The 23,177-nt window shown below is 35.0% G+C and overlaps 1 protein-coding gene across 8 annotated transcripts in view; it reads left to right on the forward strand.

Moving 5' to 3' along the window:
* PDE4D (phosphodiesterase 4D) overlaps positions 1 to 23,177 on the forward strand; it is a 1,222,901-nt gene that overhangs the window by 880,469 nt on the left and 319,255 nt on the right. The window contains exon 1 of one of the 8 annotated variants that reach the window (XM_074203060.1): positions 17,744 to 21,557. The exons of the other annotated variants lie outside the window; for them this stretch is intronic. Coding sequence (XP_074059161.1) covers positions 21,460 to 21,557 — 98 coding nt within the window. The 5' untranslated portion in view covers positions 17,744 to 21,459. Of the gene's footprint in view, positions 1 to 17,743; positions 21,558 to 23,177 lie in introns of those variants that run through there. 8 annotated transcript variants of the gene reach the window in all.

The following is a 23,177-nucleotide window of genomic DNA, read 5'->3' on the forward strand; positions in this document are numbered from 1 at the left end:
ATCCACAATGATATGTGGCTCCTCAGTTTCAATGCCAGGTTCTTCATTTATCAATCAAGAATTTGAGGCCCACAGAGATTAAAAGCCCTCCCTTCCTTTGCTTACAGGTAAAAAAGTCTTTGAAGTAGGACTAGAACACAGGCATTCAGATTCCAAAACAATGCCTTTTAGCATTCCAGCTCTTTGAAAATTAGACACACATTGAATGTACAAAAAGTCTTTTTCGGTTCTATGTTTTATCTTTTTTTATTATATATGTTAAAAATTACCTTCACCTTCCTTAACCCTTTTCTGATCTTACTGTAAAAGGCATACCTACTCATCACTGTACTACTAAGATTGTAATGGAGCCCACCAAAATTACCCTGTCCCATCCCCCTACCACATGTTGCTGAATGTCCTAAGACAAGAGGAGACATTACAACCATCCACTACCAATTTTACTGAACTTGATGAACCCTTAAGTCTTTAATGCTTAATACTCTTAGGAGACAGAGAGAGAAGAAGAAGAAGGAAGAAGAAGAAGAAGAAGAAGAAGAAGAAGAAGAAGAAGAAAGAAGAGGAAGAAGAAGAAAGAAGAAGAGGAAGAAGAAGAGGCAGAAGAGGAAGAAGAAGAGGCAGAAGAGGAGGCAGATAAGAAGAGGAAGAAGAAGAAGAGGAAGAGGAGGAGGAGGAAGAGGAAGAAGAAGAGGAGGCAGAAGAAGAGGAAGAAGAGGAGGAGGAAGAAGAAGAGGGAGAAGAAGAGGAAGAAGAAGAAAGAAGAAGAAGAAGAGGAGGAGGCAGAAGAAGAGGAGGAAGAAGAGAAATTGAGATTTAAGAGACATCATGAAGCACATGGATTTTAAGGAAAATTATTAGCTCAATAATTGAGACAAAGCACAAAGGAAACCCGAAGAAGTTCTAATCCATTACAAATATATAAATTAAAAATTATTTCAATGTGATAAAATTAAAATAAACAATTATGAAAATATAACACAATTTGTTCCTTAAAATTTAAGTGCTATAAGAATAAACCATATCATTAAAAATTTATTTTAAAAAATAGAGGATCACAATGGATTAGCAAAACTGACATGTGTTCTAGATTTTTGGGGGCCTTACAGGACATGAAATCTTACAGGCCTCCCAGATCCTAGCAGTGAAAATAAAAAAGAAGAAATGAAAGTGATCATAGCTTTAGACCTGGAAGGGACTTTAAAGATCACACAGTTCAACCCAGTTATTTAAAGATGAGGAACTCAAGATTCAGGGGTATTAAATTACTTGTCTAAGGTCAGGAAAGGAAAATATTTGAACTCAGTTCCTCAAACTGCAAAAATTTCTCCTTGATCCTGTTTTCTATATCAGTAGTTTTCTGTCCTTTTTGCCCTTGAAGTTGAACAAATCCTTTGTTCCCCATGTGTCTGTTCTCCAAAAGAGAAAGCAAAGACCAAATGTTATTTATTGTTCCTTTCATTGACTAGGGGACTAGAGAAGGAAACTGGTTACATGCTTGTATGCATACCTACATCCAAGATCAAAATCTGAGGTTCCATTGCCTCCTTCTAGTTATATATATCAAGTTACATGGAATTTTCTTTCCAGGATCCAAGGTTTTTCCTTCAGTTCATTAGCCTAATACCATATTACTATGATAACACAATGACTTGTTTTCTATATTCTGTAGTCTGTCAACTAAGGAGTTTGTTTTATATTAAAAGTTTTCAGGGCTAGGAAGCTGCTGCTTCATCAATCCCATTGACATAATTCAGTGGAGATGACAATTTTGAATCAGAAGAAACCTGCCATCTCAAAATACAAAGTCAACCTTTAGCCAACCACCCAGACACTGTTTACTGGAACTAAACTGGGAGATATTGTTCCCTCTCATTCAAGTAATTTTAAGCTTTCGCATATTAACTATGAATATTGTCAAGGATGATGCAGGACTCACAATTCCCTCTCTAGTTGCACCTCCTTTCATCCAAGAAAATTAGAAAGAGCTAAGGGAGACAAATTTGTAAAGACTTGATTATAAATAATTGGAGGCAGCTGAGCAGATGACTTTTTCTTTGTCTTGTTGAGTAAGAGTAAACCTAACTTGAAATTTCAGCAGTCTTCAGATTATGTTACTTAATATGTACAAATCTTGTTACTGGAGGACTAATATCTACGTAGAAGTCAATTTATATTAGGAACTCTAAATTTACACCAGTTCAGCAAATATTTTATTCTGATGTAGAATCCTTGCCTGTAGTATCTAGTTTTCTACATTTGACTCAGTAGTACTAGATGATAAATGTATAATTTTATTGTACTTTGCTTCTATATTTGCCAGCACAACAGAATCCATTTACTTCTTCATTATAAAATATTGAAGGAAAGAATTGAAAACTAGGAGAACATAACAAAACTGTTTTACTCTCCTTTTTTCTTGTACATTCTCCCACATTAAACTCATGTTTCATAATAGATTATTCTATGAACCAAGAATAGTTAACATTACAAAAGGTTCCCATTTGGTTTTTGTGGGGTAGGGGAGAGAGTATTTTTGCTACTATTATTATTATTACATTTAGGTATTTAAAAATATATATTTGAAGTAAATACCTATATAAATTTATAAGAAAAGAAAAATACTTAAAATTAAGGTCAAATCAATTAAAATGATGGAATATGGTGGTGCTGTTCCTTCATACTGAAGATGGATTTGATTCATAAATAAGATGACTACATGGAGTCATATAAATTACTGAAATACAGCAAATGTGACTCCAAATAAGTATATTAGTGTTTATTTCAGCAATCTTATAGGTAGGTGCTTTTAGAATGGGAATTGAGAAGGGATTTTTGTGTGCTGATTAATTATTCTGTACGTTTTTAAAAGACCTTTACCATATTTCAAACTTTCAGAACAAAATGACTAATGTCTTTTGAATTTTGTAGGAAATGTCTTTGAAATGTCATTGTCAATTAACATTTCTAAGTCTGAAATGGTGAAGCAATAGTCTAACTTGTGGCTACAACACAGTGGAATTGTTAATGTGATGGTCACATCACAATAGGATAATTGTCCTCTAATTGCATTTTTCTTTTAAAATGTTGAGAAAGAATTAGCATGACATTTAAATCTCATTAAAATATGGGGAATATGGGGAAATGATTAAACTATATATACCTCTCCAAGTATTGTTGTGCTTTGAACAATCCCACCATCCTATTTTTTGTTCTTGTTTTTTATAAGGCAGTAGGGTTAAGTGACTTACCTAAGGTTACATAGCTCAGTAATTATTAAATGTCTGAGGCTGGCTTGGAACTCAACTGTGTCACCTAACTGCCCCATTCCATCTTTTCTTGTGATGGTCTTTCCCAAAATTCCACCTGTGCCACCCATTATCATTATGACACTTCACTTCTCTGGACTTCCATTTCCTCATTTATAAAACAGGAGAATTTTGGTGTACATGGTCTTATAGAACACTTCTAGTTCTACATCCATAATTCTATTATTCTTTGAAGGCTTTCTACCCTTCTTTCTGCCTTGGAGTCCTACAATACTGTTAAGCTTCCTCTTACATGCTTTATGGAAGTTTACCAAACATGTATCTCACAGTGATTTCCGTATCCCCTACCCCTACCCTCCTTTAACAGTTGGCTGCATCATTTGTCATTTATCCATCAATGTTGTCATTTTAATCAGTTAGGTTTTTATTGATATATGTCATATCTTCCTAATTGGATTGTAAGTCTCTTTAAAACAATGATTAAATTTTATATATTTCTTTTTCTGGTTTTTCTTTTGATTGATCAGTTCTTGTCATTTTTAAAGTTAAGGGAGTTCCTAAATAAAAATTTTCCAGATTGTTAACTGACTGAATCTGAACCTGATCCTCTTATAAAATTCTCTTTAGAAATGAGAGGTTGAACTATCCCAAACTTGGATGGGTACATATTGGGGTATAAGTGGTATATGTAATTGGTTAATAAAGATTAACTGATTGATCTTTGAAAATATCTATTCTTGACCTTATCAATGGGTTTATCCTTGTCAATGAATTGGAGGTAATAAAGGACTGATTCCAATTTAGTCCCAGATACTACAAATAGACAGCATATTTACAAATGAGTAATTTTGCATCAGGAATAATATAAAAGATATCATCAGAAATTGGTATATATGACTGGTGGTAGAGGTGGGAGAGGGTGGTCCAATCCTAGGGTAAGAGATAATGAATGATGAACCTGCCTGACATACTAATGTTCACATAATGGCTGAAGAAGGCAATGAAGTTCCCCAGCTCCCTTTGCACTGTGTAGTGCTATATTTTGGAGAGGTAGTGTTAATTCAAGACACTTATAAAGTGAAAAATAATATCTTAATAATAAATAGTCATACCTCTGATTTTTTTAATTATTCAAATTTTTATTGCTAAAATTTCAAATAAATGTTAATTTTTTAGAGTCATAAATAGTTTCAAAGACAGAGCTAAGATAGTCTTTTTTATCTCATAATACCTGTAGATTGAATAAGCAAGTCAATGTCATGTTGTACTTCTACCCCTTAAAGTTTCCTTTATTTTCTTCTTCATTTCTTAATATTGAGGTTTGTTAATCTGGCTTACAAAACAAGGACCTTTGTTACAGATTCTTTCATACAGGTACCAACATGAAATCCATCCAAATTACTCTATGTGACTGAGAGATACTAGTAGCTAGGCTTATCAGAATGATCTTCTTTACCCATTCTCCTTGTAGTTTTTTAAAAAGAAGATAGCTACGTTGTGCGGTTAAAGATAAGTGTTCTCTTTTAAAAAACATTTATTTATTTATTTGTTTGTTTGTTTGTTTATTTATTTTTAAAATTCTTTTCTTTCTAAATTAAGTTCTAAAATCTCTTTCTCTCAACCCTCCCCAATCCCTGAGAAGGCATGCAAAATGATATCAGTCACACACATGAAATTATATGACATAGTTTCCAATTGGTTGTATCACAAAAAAGCAAAAAAAAAAAAACCCCAAAAGATAGAAAATTATACTTCAATTTGCATGCAGAGTTCAAACAGTTCTCTTTTTGGAGGTGGATAGCAGTTTTTCATCATGAGTGTTTTGGAATTGTCTTGGATCATTGAATTGAACAATGTAGTCAAATATTTCACAATTGATCATCATTACAACATTGCTATTAGTGTGTGTGTGATGATCTCTTGGTTCCTTTCACTTCATTTTGCATCAGGTCATATAGGTCTTCCCTTGTTCTTTCTGAACCCCTCCCTGCCCCACCCCCACATCTTATCATATTTTATAACACACAAGTATACTGTCACAATCATATGCCACAATCTTTCAACCATTCCTGATTGATGAACATTCCCTCAATTACTAATTCTTTGCCACCATGAAAAGACATGCTATAAACATATGCCCTTTTCCTTTTTTCTCTTTGTGGTACATATAGAGTGGTGATATGGCTGGGTTAAAGGTTTCCCCCTTTGGATATAGTTCCAAGTTGTTTTCCATAATAGTTGAACCAGTTTAGAACTTTACAAAGAGTTAATTAATGTGTTTCTATTTCCTTCATAACTTCCAGCATTTGTTTTCTAATAGATGTGAGGTGATAACTTAATTACTTTATTTACTTTTCTCTAAATAGAATTGTTTTAGAAGATTTTTTTCATATTATACAGATTACTTTGGTTTCTTCTTTTGAAAACTGCTTATTTGTCACTTCAGAATGTTCTTTTTTTTAAAAATTTGACTCATTTCCCTATATATTTGAGAAATGCAGCCCAATATTCATCATTATTATATAAAAAATTTAATATTATTTTGTTTACCTTTTAGCAAAATGAAGTTTCCCTGATTACCTCTTTTAATTATATCTATTTTTGTTTTTCTTTGAGTTCATGATTGCTGTCCCTGCCCTTTTTTTTTTTTACTTCAAGACATAGTATATTCTCTCCTATACCTTTATTTTTACTTTGTGTGTCTTTTTGTTGGATTCTGGCTTCTAATTCATTCTGCTATATGTTTTGTTTTTTTTCAAGGCAGTGGGGTTAAGTGGCTTCTCCAAGGCCACACAGCTAGGTAATTATTAAGTGTCTGAGGTCGGATTTGAACTCAGGTACTCCTGACTCCATGGCCAGTGCTCTATTCACTGTGCCACCTGAGCTCAGCCTGTTCATATACATTAACTGTGTATTTCCCTTCATTATAGTTTTTTTTTCTGTTTACCCTTCTTTCTTTCTATACTGTCTCTCCTTAAAAGTCTTTTTTGCTTGTGATCACTGCCTTCCTTAATCTGCCCTTTCTTCTCTGTCTTCTCCCATATCTCTTATGCCCTTACTCTCCTATATCTCCTATTTTATGATAGATTCTTTATCCAACTAAGTATGTGTATATTATTTTCCCTCTTTGAACCAATTTCAATAAGGTTCAAGCATTAGCTGCTACTACCACCCCTATTTTTCCCTACATAATAAAAGCTCTTCCTTGTTCCCTTTTTTAATATGAGAAAAATGTCTCTATTCTGCCTCTTCCTTCCTCTTCATTCAATGCATACATCATTCCTATTCATTTTTCTTTGCTTTTTTGAGATCATCCCAACATAGTGGACTCACACCCATGCCCTTTGACTACATAGACTCCTTCTAACCACTCTAATGATGATAAAATTCTTACAAGTTACATTTATCATCTTCCCACATAGGAATGTTTACAGTTTAATCTTATTGAGTAATCTTATGATTACTTTTATGATTAATCTTTTATGCTTCTCTAGAGTTTTGTTTGAAGGTGTTATTTTCTATTCCATTATGGTATTTTCATCAAGAATTCTTGAAAGTCCTCTCTTCATTAATATACTTTTTTCCTTGAAGAATTATACTCAATTTTACTTATCGATAAGTTTAAGCTCCTGTGCCTTCAGAAATATTATATTCTAAACTCTCTGCTTCTTCATTTTGGAAGCTACTAATTCTTGTGTGATCCTAACTGTGACTCTTCAGTATTTGAATTTTCTTTCTGGCTTCTTGCAATATTTTCCTCCTTTTTGTGAGAGCTCTCAAATTTGGGTATAATATTCCTAGGAGATTCAATTTAGGGATATCTTTTAGGAAATCACTAGATTCTTTCAATTCCTATTTCATCATCTGGATCTCAAATGTCAAGTCATTTTTTCTTCATAATTTCTTGATATTTAATTTCTAGGCTCTTTTGTTATTATTATGGCTTTCAGGTAGTACAATGATTCTTAAATTATCTCACTTAAATCTAATTTTTCAGATCAGTTGTTTCTTTTGATGAGATATTTCACATTTTCTTCTTTTTTATCCTTTTGACAGCATTTCCTTGTTTCTTAATGTCTCAAGGAGTCATTAGCTTTCATTTGATTGTAATTTTTAAGGAAGGTTTTTTTCTGTGAAATTTTGTATGCCTTTTTCCATTTGACCAGTTTCTGCTTGTAAAGGTTTTTTTTCCTTCAGTGAATTTATGTGCCTCTTTTACCAAACTTTTAATTTTCTTTTTTATAATTTTCTTATATCACTCATATTTCCTGTTTTTCTTTTTTCCTCAGGAATTCTTATTGGATTGGTCCAATTAACATTTTTTCTTTGAGGCTTTACTTATAGCTGTTTGTACACTATTGTCTTCTTCTGAGTTTATGTCTAGCTCTTCCCTGCCACTGCAGCAGCTTTTTATCTTTAAGTTCATTTTTGCTGTTGTTCTGATTTTTTTTCAGACTATTTCTTGATTTTTAACTTTATGCTTTCCTATTTACAAAGTTTTGATGCTTCTGAAGGAGTATGATTTGAGAAAAGTGTAGCCACTGCTTTCTAGTCATTACTCTGCCTTTACCCAGGAAGGGGTCCTACTTCACTGCAGCTGTCTGCTCTCATGTTTCTCTTCATCCTAGAGCTATGACCAAGTCCTTGTTCTCCTCTAATTACATAATGCCTCTCTCTGCCTGGGAGCTGAGTCCAGGGTTCCTGCTCTCTCATGATCACCACTCCAGGTGGTGTACTCCAGGAATGGCCACTCATCATCAGCTGTACCTACGGCTAGCAAAAGGTTCCCTGTTTTCTCTTTCTGAACAGTTGTCCACCCTCTTACAATCTCTGGACCGAGATTCTGAAACTGCTGTTAGTGGTATTGCCATTGCTACTGCCCTGCTGCTGGTGCTGCTCTGGGCCAGCCCCTATACAATTTCCTATTGTATTAGACTGGAAAAAATGCCTCACTTTGACCTTTTGTTGGCTCTGCCACTCCAAAATTCGATTTGAGGAATTATTTTAAAGTCATTTAGAAGGGAGTATTAGAAGAATTCAGTTGGACTGTTACGTGTCCTTCACCTATTTGTTCTACTCCTCACAGATAATTTTTCTTAGAAATATTCTCTCTGAAAAATGGTTAATGGTATGTGCTATTTATAGATTTGTCACCCTGGGATCCCTTAGAGTTGGTGATGACCTTTGGTGAAAATGAGTGACTCAGACTCTTTAGAGTGGATGCTGCTACCCCCAAGGGGCCAACTGTTGTCTTTTGGTTTCCAGGGGGGTTTCATTGAATTTCAGGAGAAAAACTGAAGTATTCATGGCTTTTTAAAAAAAAATGTATGCTGTATAACTGTACTCAAATACTTTGTCCATTTTCACAAATACAGAATAACCAACATTTTTACTTCAAACAGAAAAGCCATGTTCTTTGAATATGGCAGCTTTTTATTTTATTTTTTTAAAGGAAAGCATTGAGTTAATGTATTCATCATTAGAATTGTGTGTTCTGTTTACAAAACAAAGTAGTCCATTTGACCTCAGCAAACCTGAATTCTTTTTCCTTGTAATGTAAACTCTGGCCTAGTCCATTGTGTTTTGTGGACTGGTGACAGGAGAGATATTCCATTGCAGGAACTTATCCTTCACCATATTTGTTCTACCCCTCAAGATAAATTTTCTTAGAAATATTCTCTCTGAAAATGATTAGTGATACATGCTATTTATAGATTTGTATTAATTTGTCTACCTTAGAAAAATTACTTTAACATTTCTCTTTCTCAAGCATTCTGTCTCTGAAAGAGAAATTAGACCCAACATTTTATCTGCCTAAGAATGAATAAATTATTGAATGTCACTTTTATTAAGAATCTACTATGTTATATATACAATTTTGCTAAATTGTTTGATGCAATGCCATAGGGATGGGGGAGGGAAGAAAAGGTGGTAGAAAAATGTGGAACTCATAAACTTGAAAATGGATGAATGTTGAAAACTACTTTTGCATGTAATTGAAAAAATAAAATAAAAGTAAAAAAATACATAAAAAAGAGAATCTACTATGTTTGTGAAATAAAATTAAACAATAAATGCAAACCCATAAATAAAAATAAGAAGTAAATATGATGTAATTTCAAGGTAAGAGGTACTTACCTTGGGCACTAGCTACTGAATGATCTCAAAAGGCCTTGTGCATCCTTGAGCTAACCTTTAAAGTGATGGTTACAAATGGTAAATTAAGCACTGAAGACAGCAAATATGCTGCTTGGTTAGACTGTAAATTACATGGAGAAGAGGAACGTAAAATTAGTCAAGGCTTGTAAGATGGAACTAGAACATAATAGGTTTTAAATGTCAAACAGAAGAATTTGTATTTTAACTTACTATAAAGGCAGGAATCTCATTTAATCATTTTTATGTATATAATGCTTTAAGTTTTACTTGCCTCATAGCAACACTGTGAGATAGGTATAAATCATATGATTCCCATTTTACAGATAATGTAACTCAAAAACAAGGTTACCTCAAAGAGTTTAAGTGACTCACCCAGGACTACAAGCCTAGTATTAGTTCTGAGATTCAAATCTTTTCCTACAATGTCTAGCATCCTTGTTACTGTCACTCTGGCTTAAAGAAGTTGCCAGAACTTTCATAGGTACCCAACAGAAGTGAATTTTGTCATAAAAACGAACTTGCACATTAAACAAGTAACCATCATCTCCCACAAAACTCCCTCTTTTTTCTTCCCACTCTATATTTCATATCATCAAAAGGGGACCTGACTGGTTAGGTCAATACCAAGGGTATCCCCAAAGCCTATGTCATCTGAGAATAATACTATATTTGATGATCAAATTTTTTTTTTTAGGATTTTGCAAGGCAAATGGGGTTAAGTGGCTTGCTCAAGGCCACACAGCTAGGTAATTATTAAGTGTCTGAGGTCGGATTTGAACTCAGGTACTCCTGACTCCAGGGCCAGTGCTCTACCCACTGAGCCACCTAGCTGCCCCTGATCAAATGTTTTTAAACCATCTTAACTTCTGATATATACAATAATTTAGATCAAGTATACAACATCTTTATTTTTATAACCAAATCATTCCAAAGTATCTATTTCCAGTCAAATCTAATAAACATTTATTAAACTCCAGGATCCTGGCTTAGGCTCTTTGGGTACAAAATCAAAATTTTAAATAGTCTGTGTGTACAAGAATTGTGATGCTCTCATTCTGATGTTTTTATTGTAAAGACCAGGTTGCAAAAGTTCCCAGGTCAAGAACAATGGCTAGCAGACAACTTGAATAATGTCAAAAGTATATTTTGGTGTTGTTCTTCATTTTTTTCCCAGTCATTTCAGTTGTGTCAGCCTCTTTGTGATTCAATTTGGACTTTGCTTGGCAGAGATGCTGAAGTGGTTTGCCATTTCCTTCTCTAGATTATTCTCCAGATGAGGAAACTGAGGCCAACTGAATTAAGTGACTTGCCCAGGGTCACAAAACTAGTAAGTGTCTGAGGTAGAATTTGAACTCAGGTAGGTGTCCCTAAACACACATACACTTAAAGATGAGGAAATCCAGGCAGAGAGAAGTTAAATGGTTTGTCATAGAGCTAAATAAATTTCTGAGACAAGCTTGAGTTTTTGTCTTCCTAACTTCAAATTTAACTCTTTACCCACTTGGTCACCTACCAGTCCATTTGAAATATCAAAAGTTGTAGACTGCATCAGTCAAAGAAGAACCAAGACCAACTTGATCCAGAGCATGAGATTTTTTTTTGTTCAGATTTATGATTTCACTAGTATAGAGAACTTGAGAGGGAAGAAATTTTCATCCAATAAATGAATGAACGTATTAATGAAGGAATGAAAACATACATTCACCTTGATTTCACTATTATACACTACACTGTACTGAATGCTAATGACATAAATTCAAAAAAGAAAAGAAAAGAAAAGAAAAGAAAAGAAAAGAAAAGAAAAGAAAAGAAAAGAAAAGAAAACACTTTCTGTTAAGAAGCTTACATTCTGATGGAAAGAAAGAAGCCAGGTGATTGGCTATTTTCTCCGCTTACCTTAGCATCACTCCAAAACTGGAGACTTCAGTCCAAAGCTTTTAGTTCTACCTCCCATCCTCCTCATCTCTGCCTCAAACTCCCCCTTCCCATTTATTTTGTATAGTTCCAGGTAAATAACTTTCTGACTTGATCTTGGCTACCTGAAAGATGCAGCTTAGCCTCTTTAGCAAGTTGTTCAGTAATTTTTCAGTTGTATCTGACTCTCCATGACCGTCTTTGGGTTTGTTTGTTTGTTTTTTTTAGCAGAGATACTAGAGTAGTTTTCCATTTCCTTCTCCAGATCATTTTCCAGATAAGAAAATTGAGGCAAACAGGGTTAAGTGACTTGCTCAGGATCACACAGCCAGTAAGTATTTGAGACTGGATTTGAACCCAGAGAGATGAATTTTTCATACTCCAGATCTGATGCTCTTATCTACTGCATACCATCTTGTACAAGTCAGTGCATTGAATGGTCCATTCCTTGTTCTCAAAATAATCAAGTTTGCTCCCCTCATGACTAGCACACCACTATGGCTTTCATTTGCTTCTTGTGGTCCCTGTTCTGTTCTGTTCCTCACAAAACTGAGAGAACACATTTAAGCCACTGAGGTAAAACTCTTGACGCTGCCATTTCGATGTATTAAATACTTCCATAACACAACACAGGAAATAATTGACAGTGTTCAATGGAAAATATTTCTTTCAACTAGGAAGTAGCTTAGGCATAGGAGATTCTGAGTCACTGTGAATAAGGAACTGTGGGTCTGAATGAAAGTTCAGATTTCATGTTTGAATGGGAAACTTAATTTTTTTTTCTGTCTAGTTGTATGTAATAACCATCTGCCTTAAGAGTGGAATATATTTTGGCATGACCTTTCCAAGCTCACTTGTCATATCCATTTAATAAAGGGGAAAAAAAGCAAATCAGTTGTTTCTTCTGGCTCTTAAAACTAAATATCCCTTTAAAAATTCCTGCAACAGCTTTAAAATGTTCAACAAGTGTTAACAGCTGTACCTGTGATTTCACTGATAAAGGGAGCTGTGTTGATGATGAAAGTCACCCCCCTAGTACAGTTTGGCACCTTCTCTGCAGTTTAGAGTTGAGGCTTAGTGACTTGCTCAGGGATACCCAGCTAGTCTGGGTCAGAGGCATGGGCGGATCTCATGGTTTCCTGGTTTTGAGGTCAGCTTGTTATCTACTGAACCATGTGGCCACTCCTAATATGTCTGTCTGTGTGTGTGTGTCCATACACACACAGACAGACATATAAATTATATAAGCAAATTAAGTTTTGCCAGCAAAATATAGAACAATAAATAATCAGAGGAATGATCTCTAGATATTTTCCTGACTATCAAAATTCTTGGGCAGTTAGGTGACGCAGTGGAATGCTGGGTCTGGAGTCAGGAAGATCCATCTTCCTAAATCTAAATCCTGTCTCAGATATTTAATAGTTATGTGACTCCATTTGCCTCTGTTTCCCCATCTGTAAAATGTACTGAATTACTCCAGTATCTTTGCCAAGAAAAACACAAATGAGATCACAGAAAATTGGACATGCCTGAAAAGTGACATAACATCAACAAAAATCAAAATTTTACAGTTTGCCTTTTTTGGTAATAATTCATTGCATCCTTGAAGTGATGCTTACTCCCCCCTTGCTAGAGCAGCCCTACTTAATAGTCTAGTCTTTTTAACTCCTTATCCATGAACCATCTGCTTTGGTGAGAAAGAGGTCATAGATTGGGGGTAGAAAAAAAGAAAAGGAGAGAAGAATTGTTCTTAGGAAATAGAATACTTGAACTCTAAAAAAAAAAGTCCCTCTCCTCCCTTCTCAGCATCCAGTGGCTCATGAAACATTTGAAAACCATAACTGACAGGAAAGTAATGATTTTCTTTTGAAAGTCTCTGTACTATGGGATGCACAAACAATTTAAGCAGGAATAGGATTAAACTCTACATTTAATAGGAGGGGTAAGATCTCTGTTGTTTTTTCAAAAGTCTTATTCTTATGAACTGTTTAACTGATCCTTCCCCTTCCCCCTCTCTTTCTTACTATCTCTTCCTCTCCATCTCTTCCTCTTTGCCCTCTTCCTTTCCTCATTTACAGATGAAGAAACTAAGAGCCTGAGAGAGATGAAGAAAAGGTGCATATTTCTTTTGCCTAAATTTAACATTTAGTAGGGCTGCTGGATTTGAGTTAAGAAGACCTGAGTTCAAATCTAGCTTCTGAAACTTACTAGCTGAGTGACTCTTAGCAAATCATATAACCCTTTTTGCTACATTTTCCTCATTTGGAAAATGAGCTAGAGAATAAAATACCAAACTATTCCAGTATTTCTGCCAAGAAAACCTCAAATAGGGTCATGAAGAATTGGACACAACTGAAAAACACCCAAAGTTGGGAATATTTAGTAAACACCTGTCAAATTTTATATTGTCATTGTTAAACAAAAGGTGACTGAACCAAGATTTGAACCTGTGTTCTTTTATTATGTCTAATGTTCACTTTCCTATTTTTTAACACTTAGATCTGCCTCCCAAATTTCAGAGGACTTGTCAGGATATAACCTAGAAAATATTCTGTTCTAGGTAGATTAGATATTCCATCTGTGCCTCTATACTTTCTGTCCCTCATACATTTCCTATACCTATATTCTTACATATCTAGACCCCCTTGCCCTTCTTCCTCACAGATCTGCCTCTTAGAATTGATTTCCTTCAAAACATAGTACAACCTTCTATATGAAGCCTTTCCTGATGCCTCATCTTCTAATTTCATCATCAAAAATCAGTTCTTAATTTTTTATACACATCCAATTGTATACATTTATTAATACACACACACACACACACATATATGGAGAGAGAGAGAGAGAGAGAGAGAGAGAGAGAGAGAGAGAGAGAGAGAGAGAGATTCCCCAGTGAGGTGTTAGCTTCTTGAAGCCAGGGGACTTCAGAATGGCACAAGGTGGTTAATTGATAAATGTTTGCTGATGAATTGATTGATAAGGTTGTAGTATGATTTGGAAACCCTCTTTTCAATGAATATGGGAAAGAGGAGGAAAAAGCAAATGACTCCTAGCTTTAGAACCTCGCTGCCTAGGTAGTGGAAAAGGAGGGGGGAAGGAAATTTTGTAACATAAAAATATACATGTGCATATATATGGTTTTTAAAATAATTATTTAATTAATAGCTTAAAAAAGAAAAAAAGAACCTTGTTGCCTAGCAGAAGAATGTTGAGGCTCTCAATGAAAATAGAGAAGTTTGAAGGAGAGACAGGCTTAGGGGAGAAAATAATGGGCAGTTGATAATGTAGAATTGGAATTAGGAGAAAGATTAGGGCTGGATAATTTACATACTGGTATTATCTGTCAAAGGAGCAGATAAATAATTAAAGGAGAAAAAAGGGAGAGAGAAATCCTAAAGATGCCAAAAGTCCAAGAAATTCATTATGACCTAGCAGAAAGGACAAAAAGGGGGGCAATCTAACAAGTCAGAAAAGAAGCAGGGGAGTGAAATAGCACAGAAACCAAAGGAAAAGTGAAAATTCAAGAGGAAGTATTCAGTAGTATCACAAGCTACAGAGAAGTCAAAGAAAAGAAGAATACAGAAAAGGTCACTGGAGAAACTGTGCCACTAGGATTCCTAAAATGGCCTTTAACTTGTTATAGTACATTTTATTGTATGCTGTTGTGCAAAATGTTCTGAAAGTCCTTTCCAAACAGCTTTCCCCATTAGCATTTCTGATCCCAGGCAGAAATATGAGCTCTGGGTAAGCTGTCTTCAGAACTTTTGCCAGAAAAGATAATTTGTAGCCACATAATAAAATCTGTATCTAACCATTTAAAAAAAATTCTGAATCACAAATCATCTGTTAGCTTATGACTTTATAAAGCAGCCAAAAAATAGAACTGTCCATAGATATCAATAAAAATCCAATTTTTTTGTTCTTTTTGGGTGGGGGAAGGGGACTATTTAAATTGTTGTATCAGTTCATGGAGAAGTGATGGAATGATGTACCCGTGAACTCTACAGTATGGATTAAAAGTCTATTTCCAGTGCTAGATATCAGTCTTTAGCTATAATGGTAATTAGTTCATTCCTGGAGTACCTCAGTTTTGTATTATTCTAGTAGTTAAGTAAACTTACTAACCTAACACTGTCTGTGGATTCCATATTCACAGGAAGACTTTGAAAAGCATTCTGGCTGCCATTTTAGTGACTTTCCAATTAACATGTGAAAGCCAAGATTTGAATCTAGGTTTCTTTTTGTTTCTTTGTTTTTGTTTTTGATTTTTTTTTTTTTTGGCAAGGCATTGGGGTTAAGTGATTTGCCCAAGGTCACAAAGCTAGGTAATTACTAAGTGTCTGAGGCCAAATTTGAACTCAGGTTCTCCTGACTCCAGTGCTAATGCTCTGTCTACTACATCACCTAGCTTCCCCTGAATATGGGTTTCTTAATACACCTTCCACTACCCATTCTACCGAATTGCAAGAATATAACTTCTCTTTTTTTGTTAGGCAATTTATTGATGTAGGTGGACCCTAAGAAATAGGAAAGTTCTTGAGCATTATCCTATTGTATAGTCAGGATGAGCTTTTACAGGCCACAACGTGGTCAACTCTCTAATATTGCAATTTACAATATGTTCTTCAGATAAATTTAAATAGCACACATAAATGATAGAATATTAAGTGCTTTAAGGGAACTCAGGCATCATCTAGTTTAATGCCTTTTATTTCAATGGTGAAGAAACTAAGAGACAGAAATGTCAAATAACTTGCCCAGGGTCACCTAGCCAGCTACTGGTGAAATACAAAGTAAGTAATGGAGATATCTAAGTAATCACATGATGAAATTACTCATTCTTAAAAGTAATATTGGGAGCAGCTAGGTAGCGAAGTGAATAGAGCACCAGCCTTGGAGTCAGGAGTACCTGAGTTCAAATCCGACCTCAGACACTTAATAATTACCTAGCTGTGTGGCCTTGGGCAAGCCACTTAACCCCATTATCTTGCAAAAACTAAAAACAAACAAATAAACAAAAAAAAAACCCTATTATATTCTGGGCATTGTTTGTTGTTTCAGTCCTGTCTGATTCTTTGTGTTTTCATGGCAGAAATATTGGAAAGTTTTGTCATTTCCTTGTCCAACTCATTTTATAGATAAGGAAAAGGAGGCAAACAGAATTAAGTGACTAACCCAGGGTTCATAGTCAGTAAATGTCTAAGACTAGGTTTAAATTCAAATACTCCTGGCTCTGGACCCAGCACTCTTTTCACTGTACAACCTAGCTGCCCAGACACTGTTTTGTTTTTCATTTATTTCAGATGTGTCCAACTCTTTGTATCCTTTTTGGGGATTTCTTGGCAAAGATAAAAGAGTGATTTGCCATTTCTTTCTCCAGATCATTTTTTGAGACAATGAAAGTGAGGCAAACATGGGTAAGTGACTTGCCCAGGCTCACAGAATTCATAAATATATTGGCCACATTTAGTTGTACATTATTATGAAAGTATTTCATAGTATCTAAGGGATATTTCTTGTTATAGTGTTAAGATTTCTTGATCCAAAATTTGGGGATCTAGACTCAAACCCTCACTCTATTATTAATTTAATCTGTGTGACTTGGAGCAAATCAATTAATCCTTTTGGTCTCAATTTCTATATCTATAAAATGATAGGACTGGGCAAGATTCCTTCCAAAGTCCCTTTCAACTCTAAATCTATGATATTATGGTAAATATACCTGGGATTTAGATAAAACGATAATCTGAGACTTTCTTCAAAGAATAAATACTATTTCATTTTAACCAGTTTCCTGTCTCCAGTGCAGTAAAATGCAGCTTATTCTTGCTAAGCTTATTCTTTTTTGTTTATAACATATTCTGTTTAAGTATTGGCTCTTGGTAAATTTTATAATCATTTTTGTAACTCATGCTTCACACTGATTGCTTCTGCCTTGTTAAATGTATTTGAAATATATCTGCATCATGATATACTTTCTTGTAAAAGTGACATGTGGTGCTAATAAATATGTATATTCTTTAATAATCCCATTTAAAAGACATCACAAGTTTCTTTAGTTTCTCCAGTAATGTGTTCAATTCCAAGTTTCCCTTTTATCTTTCTTTTTAGTTGCATCCAAAACTGAGAAATGGACATAAAAAATTTCTCAGGGCAGCTAGGTGGTGCAGTGGATAGAGCACCGGCCCTGGAGTCAGGAGTACCTGGGTTCAAATCCAGGCTCAGACACTTAATAATTACCTAGCTCTGTGGCCTTGGGCAAGCCACTTAACCCCATTTGCCTTGCAAAAACATAAAAATAATTTTTTAAAAAATTTCTCATTACTTTTACTACCATTTATTCTTCTAGTAATTCAGTTGCTTTTTCCTTGTGAATTTAGATTCTAGGGAATTTGGAGCATATAAATTTAATATTGATATTGATTTGTTGTGTATGATTTGTTTCAGCATTATGCAATTTCTTGTTTATTTTTTATATTGTGAATATTTTGTTTTTGCTCTGTATAATATTTTTCTTCTTGAATTAGGATTTTTTCCCTCCTCCTTTATAAAGATAACATTGCTTTTATATTGCCTGACTGCTTAGAGAAATTTACCTAAAATCTTTTGATGCAATGAGTCCATCATTATAAAAATGATACCTAAGTGAATTTGTAACCTCACCTCACTCTCTCTAATAATGCAGATTACAGACTAACTATGCTTTTCATCTTGTAAGACTCTTTCTCTTGATCTCCCATGAATCTTCTATCGATAGTACCATACAATCATTGGAGCTTTCCTCTAATTCCATTGATACCATGTAATTGATCTATTTCTTTTTTCTATTATTTGTTCCCCCTTAACTCTGCCTTTTGCACTTCTTTTATGCAAGTAACCATTGGTATTCTGCTGTAACCTACTTCTACCCACTATATATCTTCTCATTGCTTATTGGGTTACCTACAATGTTAATTCTTCAATTATCATGGTGTTTTATGATTTGAAAATATATAGAATCAAGTGAAAAAGATTGATTTTTTAAAAAAAGAAAATAAAGATGGATTTTTCTAGAAGCTAAACATGTTGGATCATGCAAAATAATTGCTCACTGCAGTGTAGGCCAGTCTCCTTGTCTGTTTAGTTTTGGGATAAGTTCACTGTCTATCCATTATCCCTTTCCAAGATTTCTGTACTAATGAACCAACTGAATGAACTATCCATTGAAATTACAAGTAACAATCTGGGGCCTCATTTCATTTTTAAGAATTCTTAACCTATTTGCTTTTTTGTGGATGACAAAACTTACTTCTTTTAAGTGACTGTGTATCCTATTGAAGGATTGCAGTGTACTGGAGCTCATGTTATCTGCAATTAGGAGCCTATGGAACTATCTGTAGGCATTTTATTTAAACATAGATAAGTAAGGCATGTTCCCTGCCCCCAGGGATCTGAAGAGGAAAGACTGTAAAAGGACTTTGAGAAATTAAAAAAGAAACCCAAACAGTAAAAATTCTGGAGGAGATCTAAATTGATTTGGATCTTACTAAATTTTATATCATGAAGTAGATAGGAGAAAGCATTCTAAGGAGAAGAGGTTACAGTAGCACAGGTCCTGTGGCAAGAGTTTTAGTATGGAATGTACAAAAAAAATAAAATGAAGGAACTAGCTTCACCAGAACAGAAGAGTATATTGGAGAGGGGTAAGAAATAAGATTGGATAGTTAGGATGGGATGACTTAATTTCATTCAGATACTGTTCTAACTGCTAGGATTTTTTTTCTTGTTAATGCACCCACAAGAGATTTTTACTGGTAAAAAGAAGTACATGATTTACTTTTACATAGTTTGCCCACCATCTTTTTTCTCAAGTTGAGGTGGGGTGAGGGGGAAAAGACAAATCAGGACAAAAGGAAAAAAAAAGATTTAATCATCTTTTACCAAACTTTCTCTTGAATTTCTAAAAATTTGTAATTTTTAAATATATCTTTAGTACCAGTCCTGGAGGAAGTTGTGTTAGAGCAAAGAATGAGCCTTTTATTCCTGGAGGGAAAGTCTGTAGGCTGTTTTATATGGATTAAAAATCAAAAATCGTAATGAGGAATCAGAGAAGTTCATCCCAGACAAAAGTATATTATTTGTTTCAAGCTTACCACCACCTGCTTTCAAGGGTCTTAGGGTCACCTAAAGAAGTCTAAATGAAAGCCATATATATATGTACACACACACACACACACACACACACACACACACACACATATGTGTGTGTGTGTGTGTATCAAGGTAGTATCTGAGACCAGGTTGAAGGTTAGTTTGATGTAATAAGTAGCCTCAACCCTTGGCAAGATGCCTTGGTACGTTAGTTTTCCAGCTTGTTTGGGTGGGTCACAATTGCTCTCCAACATCCTGTCTGCAAATGCTAAATAAATACTCCCTTGACGTCAGAATGAAGCGCCATCACACTCACTAATGTCATTTCAGGAATCAAAATGCTTAACCGTGTTTCACTTGATCATCCATACGTTAAATTTTAAGGCTGACCCTTTCTGAGAAATATAATCTTTCTAATTTCTTTGCTCCTTAGTTGAATGGATAGTTCGATGCCCTTGTCCTGTGAGACCTTTTTGGCTCGTATGTATTCCTTTCCAACTCTAATAAAAGTTATTCCTGTCAGAAGAACAAGGAAGAAAAGCCTTCGTAAGACAAAAGGGTTTTCCTATGTATCTAGTCTGATCTTTAAATAAATGAAAAAAAGAATGCTTTCTGAATGGAAAGCTATAGAAGTTGGTATATCGTAATGAAAAGAAATAGAGATTTGAAAACATTGAAGTAGGATAACAGTTCCAGGGCTTGTAGCCACTTGTCCAATATTAATTGATGCATTAGATTTTTTATTTTAAACATGCCAGCACTATCTGAAGCATTAATGCCAAAAGCAAAAAAAAATTTTTTTTGAATCTTTACTACTACTTTAAGAGACAATTCACACATTTACAAATGGCCAAAAATAGACCCTGTTTCATTAAATCTTTTCAACTTGGAAACCTGCCAATCCAGTTCCAACTTGGTTTCTGAAAAGAAAAGTTGGTGCAGGGTAGGAAACGACTGACCAATGTTTTAGGTCAATTAAAATAAATCAGACACTAGGGGATATTTATTATAAAGACTCAAATCTTTTCCTGACCGGCACAAACAACGTTCCCACTCAGAGAAGGAAAACATTTGATGTGTTCCCAGAGTTCTGGCTAGTTAGATTTCGGGCTTATTGGTGTGCTGCTCTGGTAGCTTTGTATCATTTATGCAATCTTCAAGCTCTGGGCTTTTTCTCCTCCTCTCTTTCACTTCCAGGCAGTTCTGAACTGCCTTCCTACAGACGTCATAAAGCCCTTAAGGAATACTTTCTACTGGGTGAGATTGAATGATAGGTCCCATTCACAAAGACTAGGCGGCAGGGTCTAAACCGGGAGTAAAATTTTGGGACACTTTTTTTTTTTTGGCAGATAAAACAGCCGGCAAGTCTCAAGTGCCTATAGTTTTATTTCCCCTGCTCTTTTCTTTGCTCTTCGGGAGCCGGATAGTGCTGAAGTGAAACTTCCCCAGGAGCTGGCTGGCATTACTTTACCTCCAGCCCCTTTCCTCCTTCTTTCCGTACAAAGGTGCTTTTGCTTTGCTGGCAACCTTGAAACCTGTTATTATAGACTTGCAGCTTGCAAAAAGGGAGAGGGAGAAAAAATTGAGAGGGAGAGAGAAAGGAAGAGGGAGCGGGAGAAAGATCAAGTGGTTCTTTCAGCTGTCTTGGCTCCCCTTGTGACCTAGATGAAGAATAGATTCAAAATTCAGTTCCTCCCGAGGCCATACAAGAGTGAAAAGAAACTGTCACTTGAGAACAGCCTAGCACGGGAGTCACTTTGAGAGAGAGACAGAGAGAGAGAGAGAGAGAGAGAGAGAGAGAGAGAGAGAGAGAGAGAGAGAATGAGAATATGAGAATATGAATGTTGCTCTAGTGCTTTGGTTTTTCTCTTGATGAATCAGTCTGGGGACAGGACCTGTGGGCTTCAGGACCCTTGGATTTCTTCGGCAAGCCCAGTTCTGGAAATGGAATGTGCAAAGTCTTCTTATTAGAGAGACCCCCCTAAATTTGATGACTCAAAACCTGTGGGGCATTCTTTTCACGATGAGCATTATTATGAAGCCGAGATCCCGATCTACTAGTTCTCTGAAGACTACAGAGGCAACTGGGTAATGTGCTTTTTCTCTCATATTCATCTCCTTCCTCTCCTTTCAAGATTGAGGTATTAACTGAGTGCTGAGTGATTATGGGAGATGCTCAAAAAAAGAGTTAGAACGAATTTTAACTGTCTGTACTATGAAATAAAGCCTAACAGGCTCCCTTGGTTCCCTCTGCCTTGGTGCTTAATCCTGTATGCTGTATGCAAAGTGGTGTTCACTTTTGTTTTTCTTTGCCCCGTGGACCTAGAGGCTCTCTGAAAGGTGACATCTGATCATAATTTCAGTTTGAGAGCAGAAAGGACACATGCAGATATATGTTGCCTGTGGGGGAAAGTGAAGCAGATCATTTTCACAGTCTGTTTCTGGTTATTTGTTCTCTCTCATCTTTATTCCTGCAGCATAAGCAGCCTGATAGTTAAGTCTTTTGCCTTTTTTAAATTCTTCCAACATATTCATTTCACAATTTTTGAAAGTGATAATAGCTAGTCCAGGTTTTAAAGATAACAAAATGAAAGATTGTTCCTAATGGTTTATCATAAGTAAGTTGTTGAAATAGTATATAATTAGGCTGTTGTTAAACTTTTTGTATTATTTATGAACCTAAATCATATTTTAATCATTTTTTCTTTATTTGTTGTATTTATTATGGAAGGTTTTAAACATCATTTAACTGAAAAATTCCAACATAATACAAAGCAGATTAATTTTGCATCCAAAATTATTATTGAGAATCTTATGGAATGTTTTTTATTTAAGTTTGATGAAACCTTCTATAATTTCATTTATGAAATTTCTTAGTCTCTAGAGCTAGGTGCAACCTCAGAGGCCATCTAGTCCAATTCTATCATTCTCAAAGAGGAATGAAGTCCAAGGACATTGTTACTTACCCAGGTAATAGAGGTTGTAAGAATCAGAAGATGAATTTAAAGCCAGTATAATCTTAGCTCTTTCCATTGTACTTTCTTTGTAGTTTGCTTTCTTTCCAATCTTGTTAGATAGATTTTAAAAATAATCATCAAACTCTCTCCTACTTAGTCTGAAAAAAGTTAATAATGAAAAAAACTAGGATGGGAGATTAGGTGTCAGTATAACTTTTCATATACCTCCCCACTTCAGTTCTTATTTATTCTATTTACACACACATGTGCACACATGCACATGCACACATAATGATTGGGATTAAATCTATTAACAATTTGAATCCTAATATTTGTTTGATGGAGTCACTATTTATCAGTATGCCCTCAGCTCTATTTGTTTTATCTGAAACTCCTGGAATGGGAAAAACCTCATTTTCATCATTGCAGATTAACAGCTTCTGGATGACGTAGAATTACCTGGGACCACTAAGAGGTTGTATGATATGTCCACAGTTACCTATAAGAATGTGTCAGAATCAGGACCTGAATGACCATTACACCAAGGCATCTCATTTTTAGCTTTCACATAGTATTGTCTTTTTTGTCCAGTGCATTTAATTCTTATATAAAACCCTAGTTGAGATACGTAATGACCCTTAGATGAGTACCTACATTATAGATATGTCTTGAATTTAGTTCCCTAAAAATCTACCAAATCAAGTCTTTTCCTCCATCTCCTCACCAAAATTGCCCTTGTGGTGATCTCATC

This window comes from Macrotis lagotis, chromosome X (genome assembly GCF_037893015.1).
Source record: "Macrotis lagotis isolate mMagLag1 chromosome X, bilby.v1.9.chrom.fasta, whole genome shotgun sequence".
Classification (NCBI taxonomy): domain Eukaryota; kingdom Metazoa; phylum Chordata; class Mammalia; order Peramelemorphia; family Peramelidae; genus Macrotis; species Macrotis lagotis.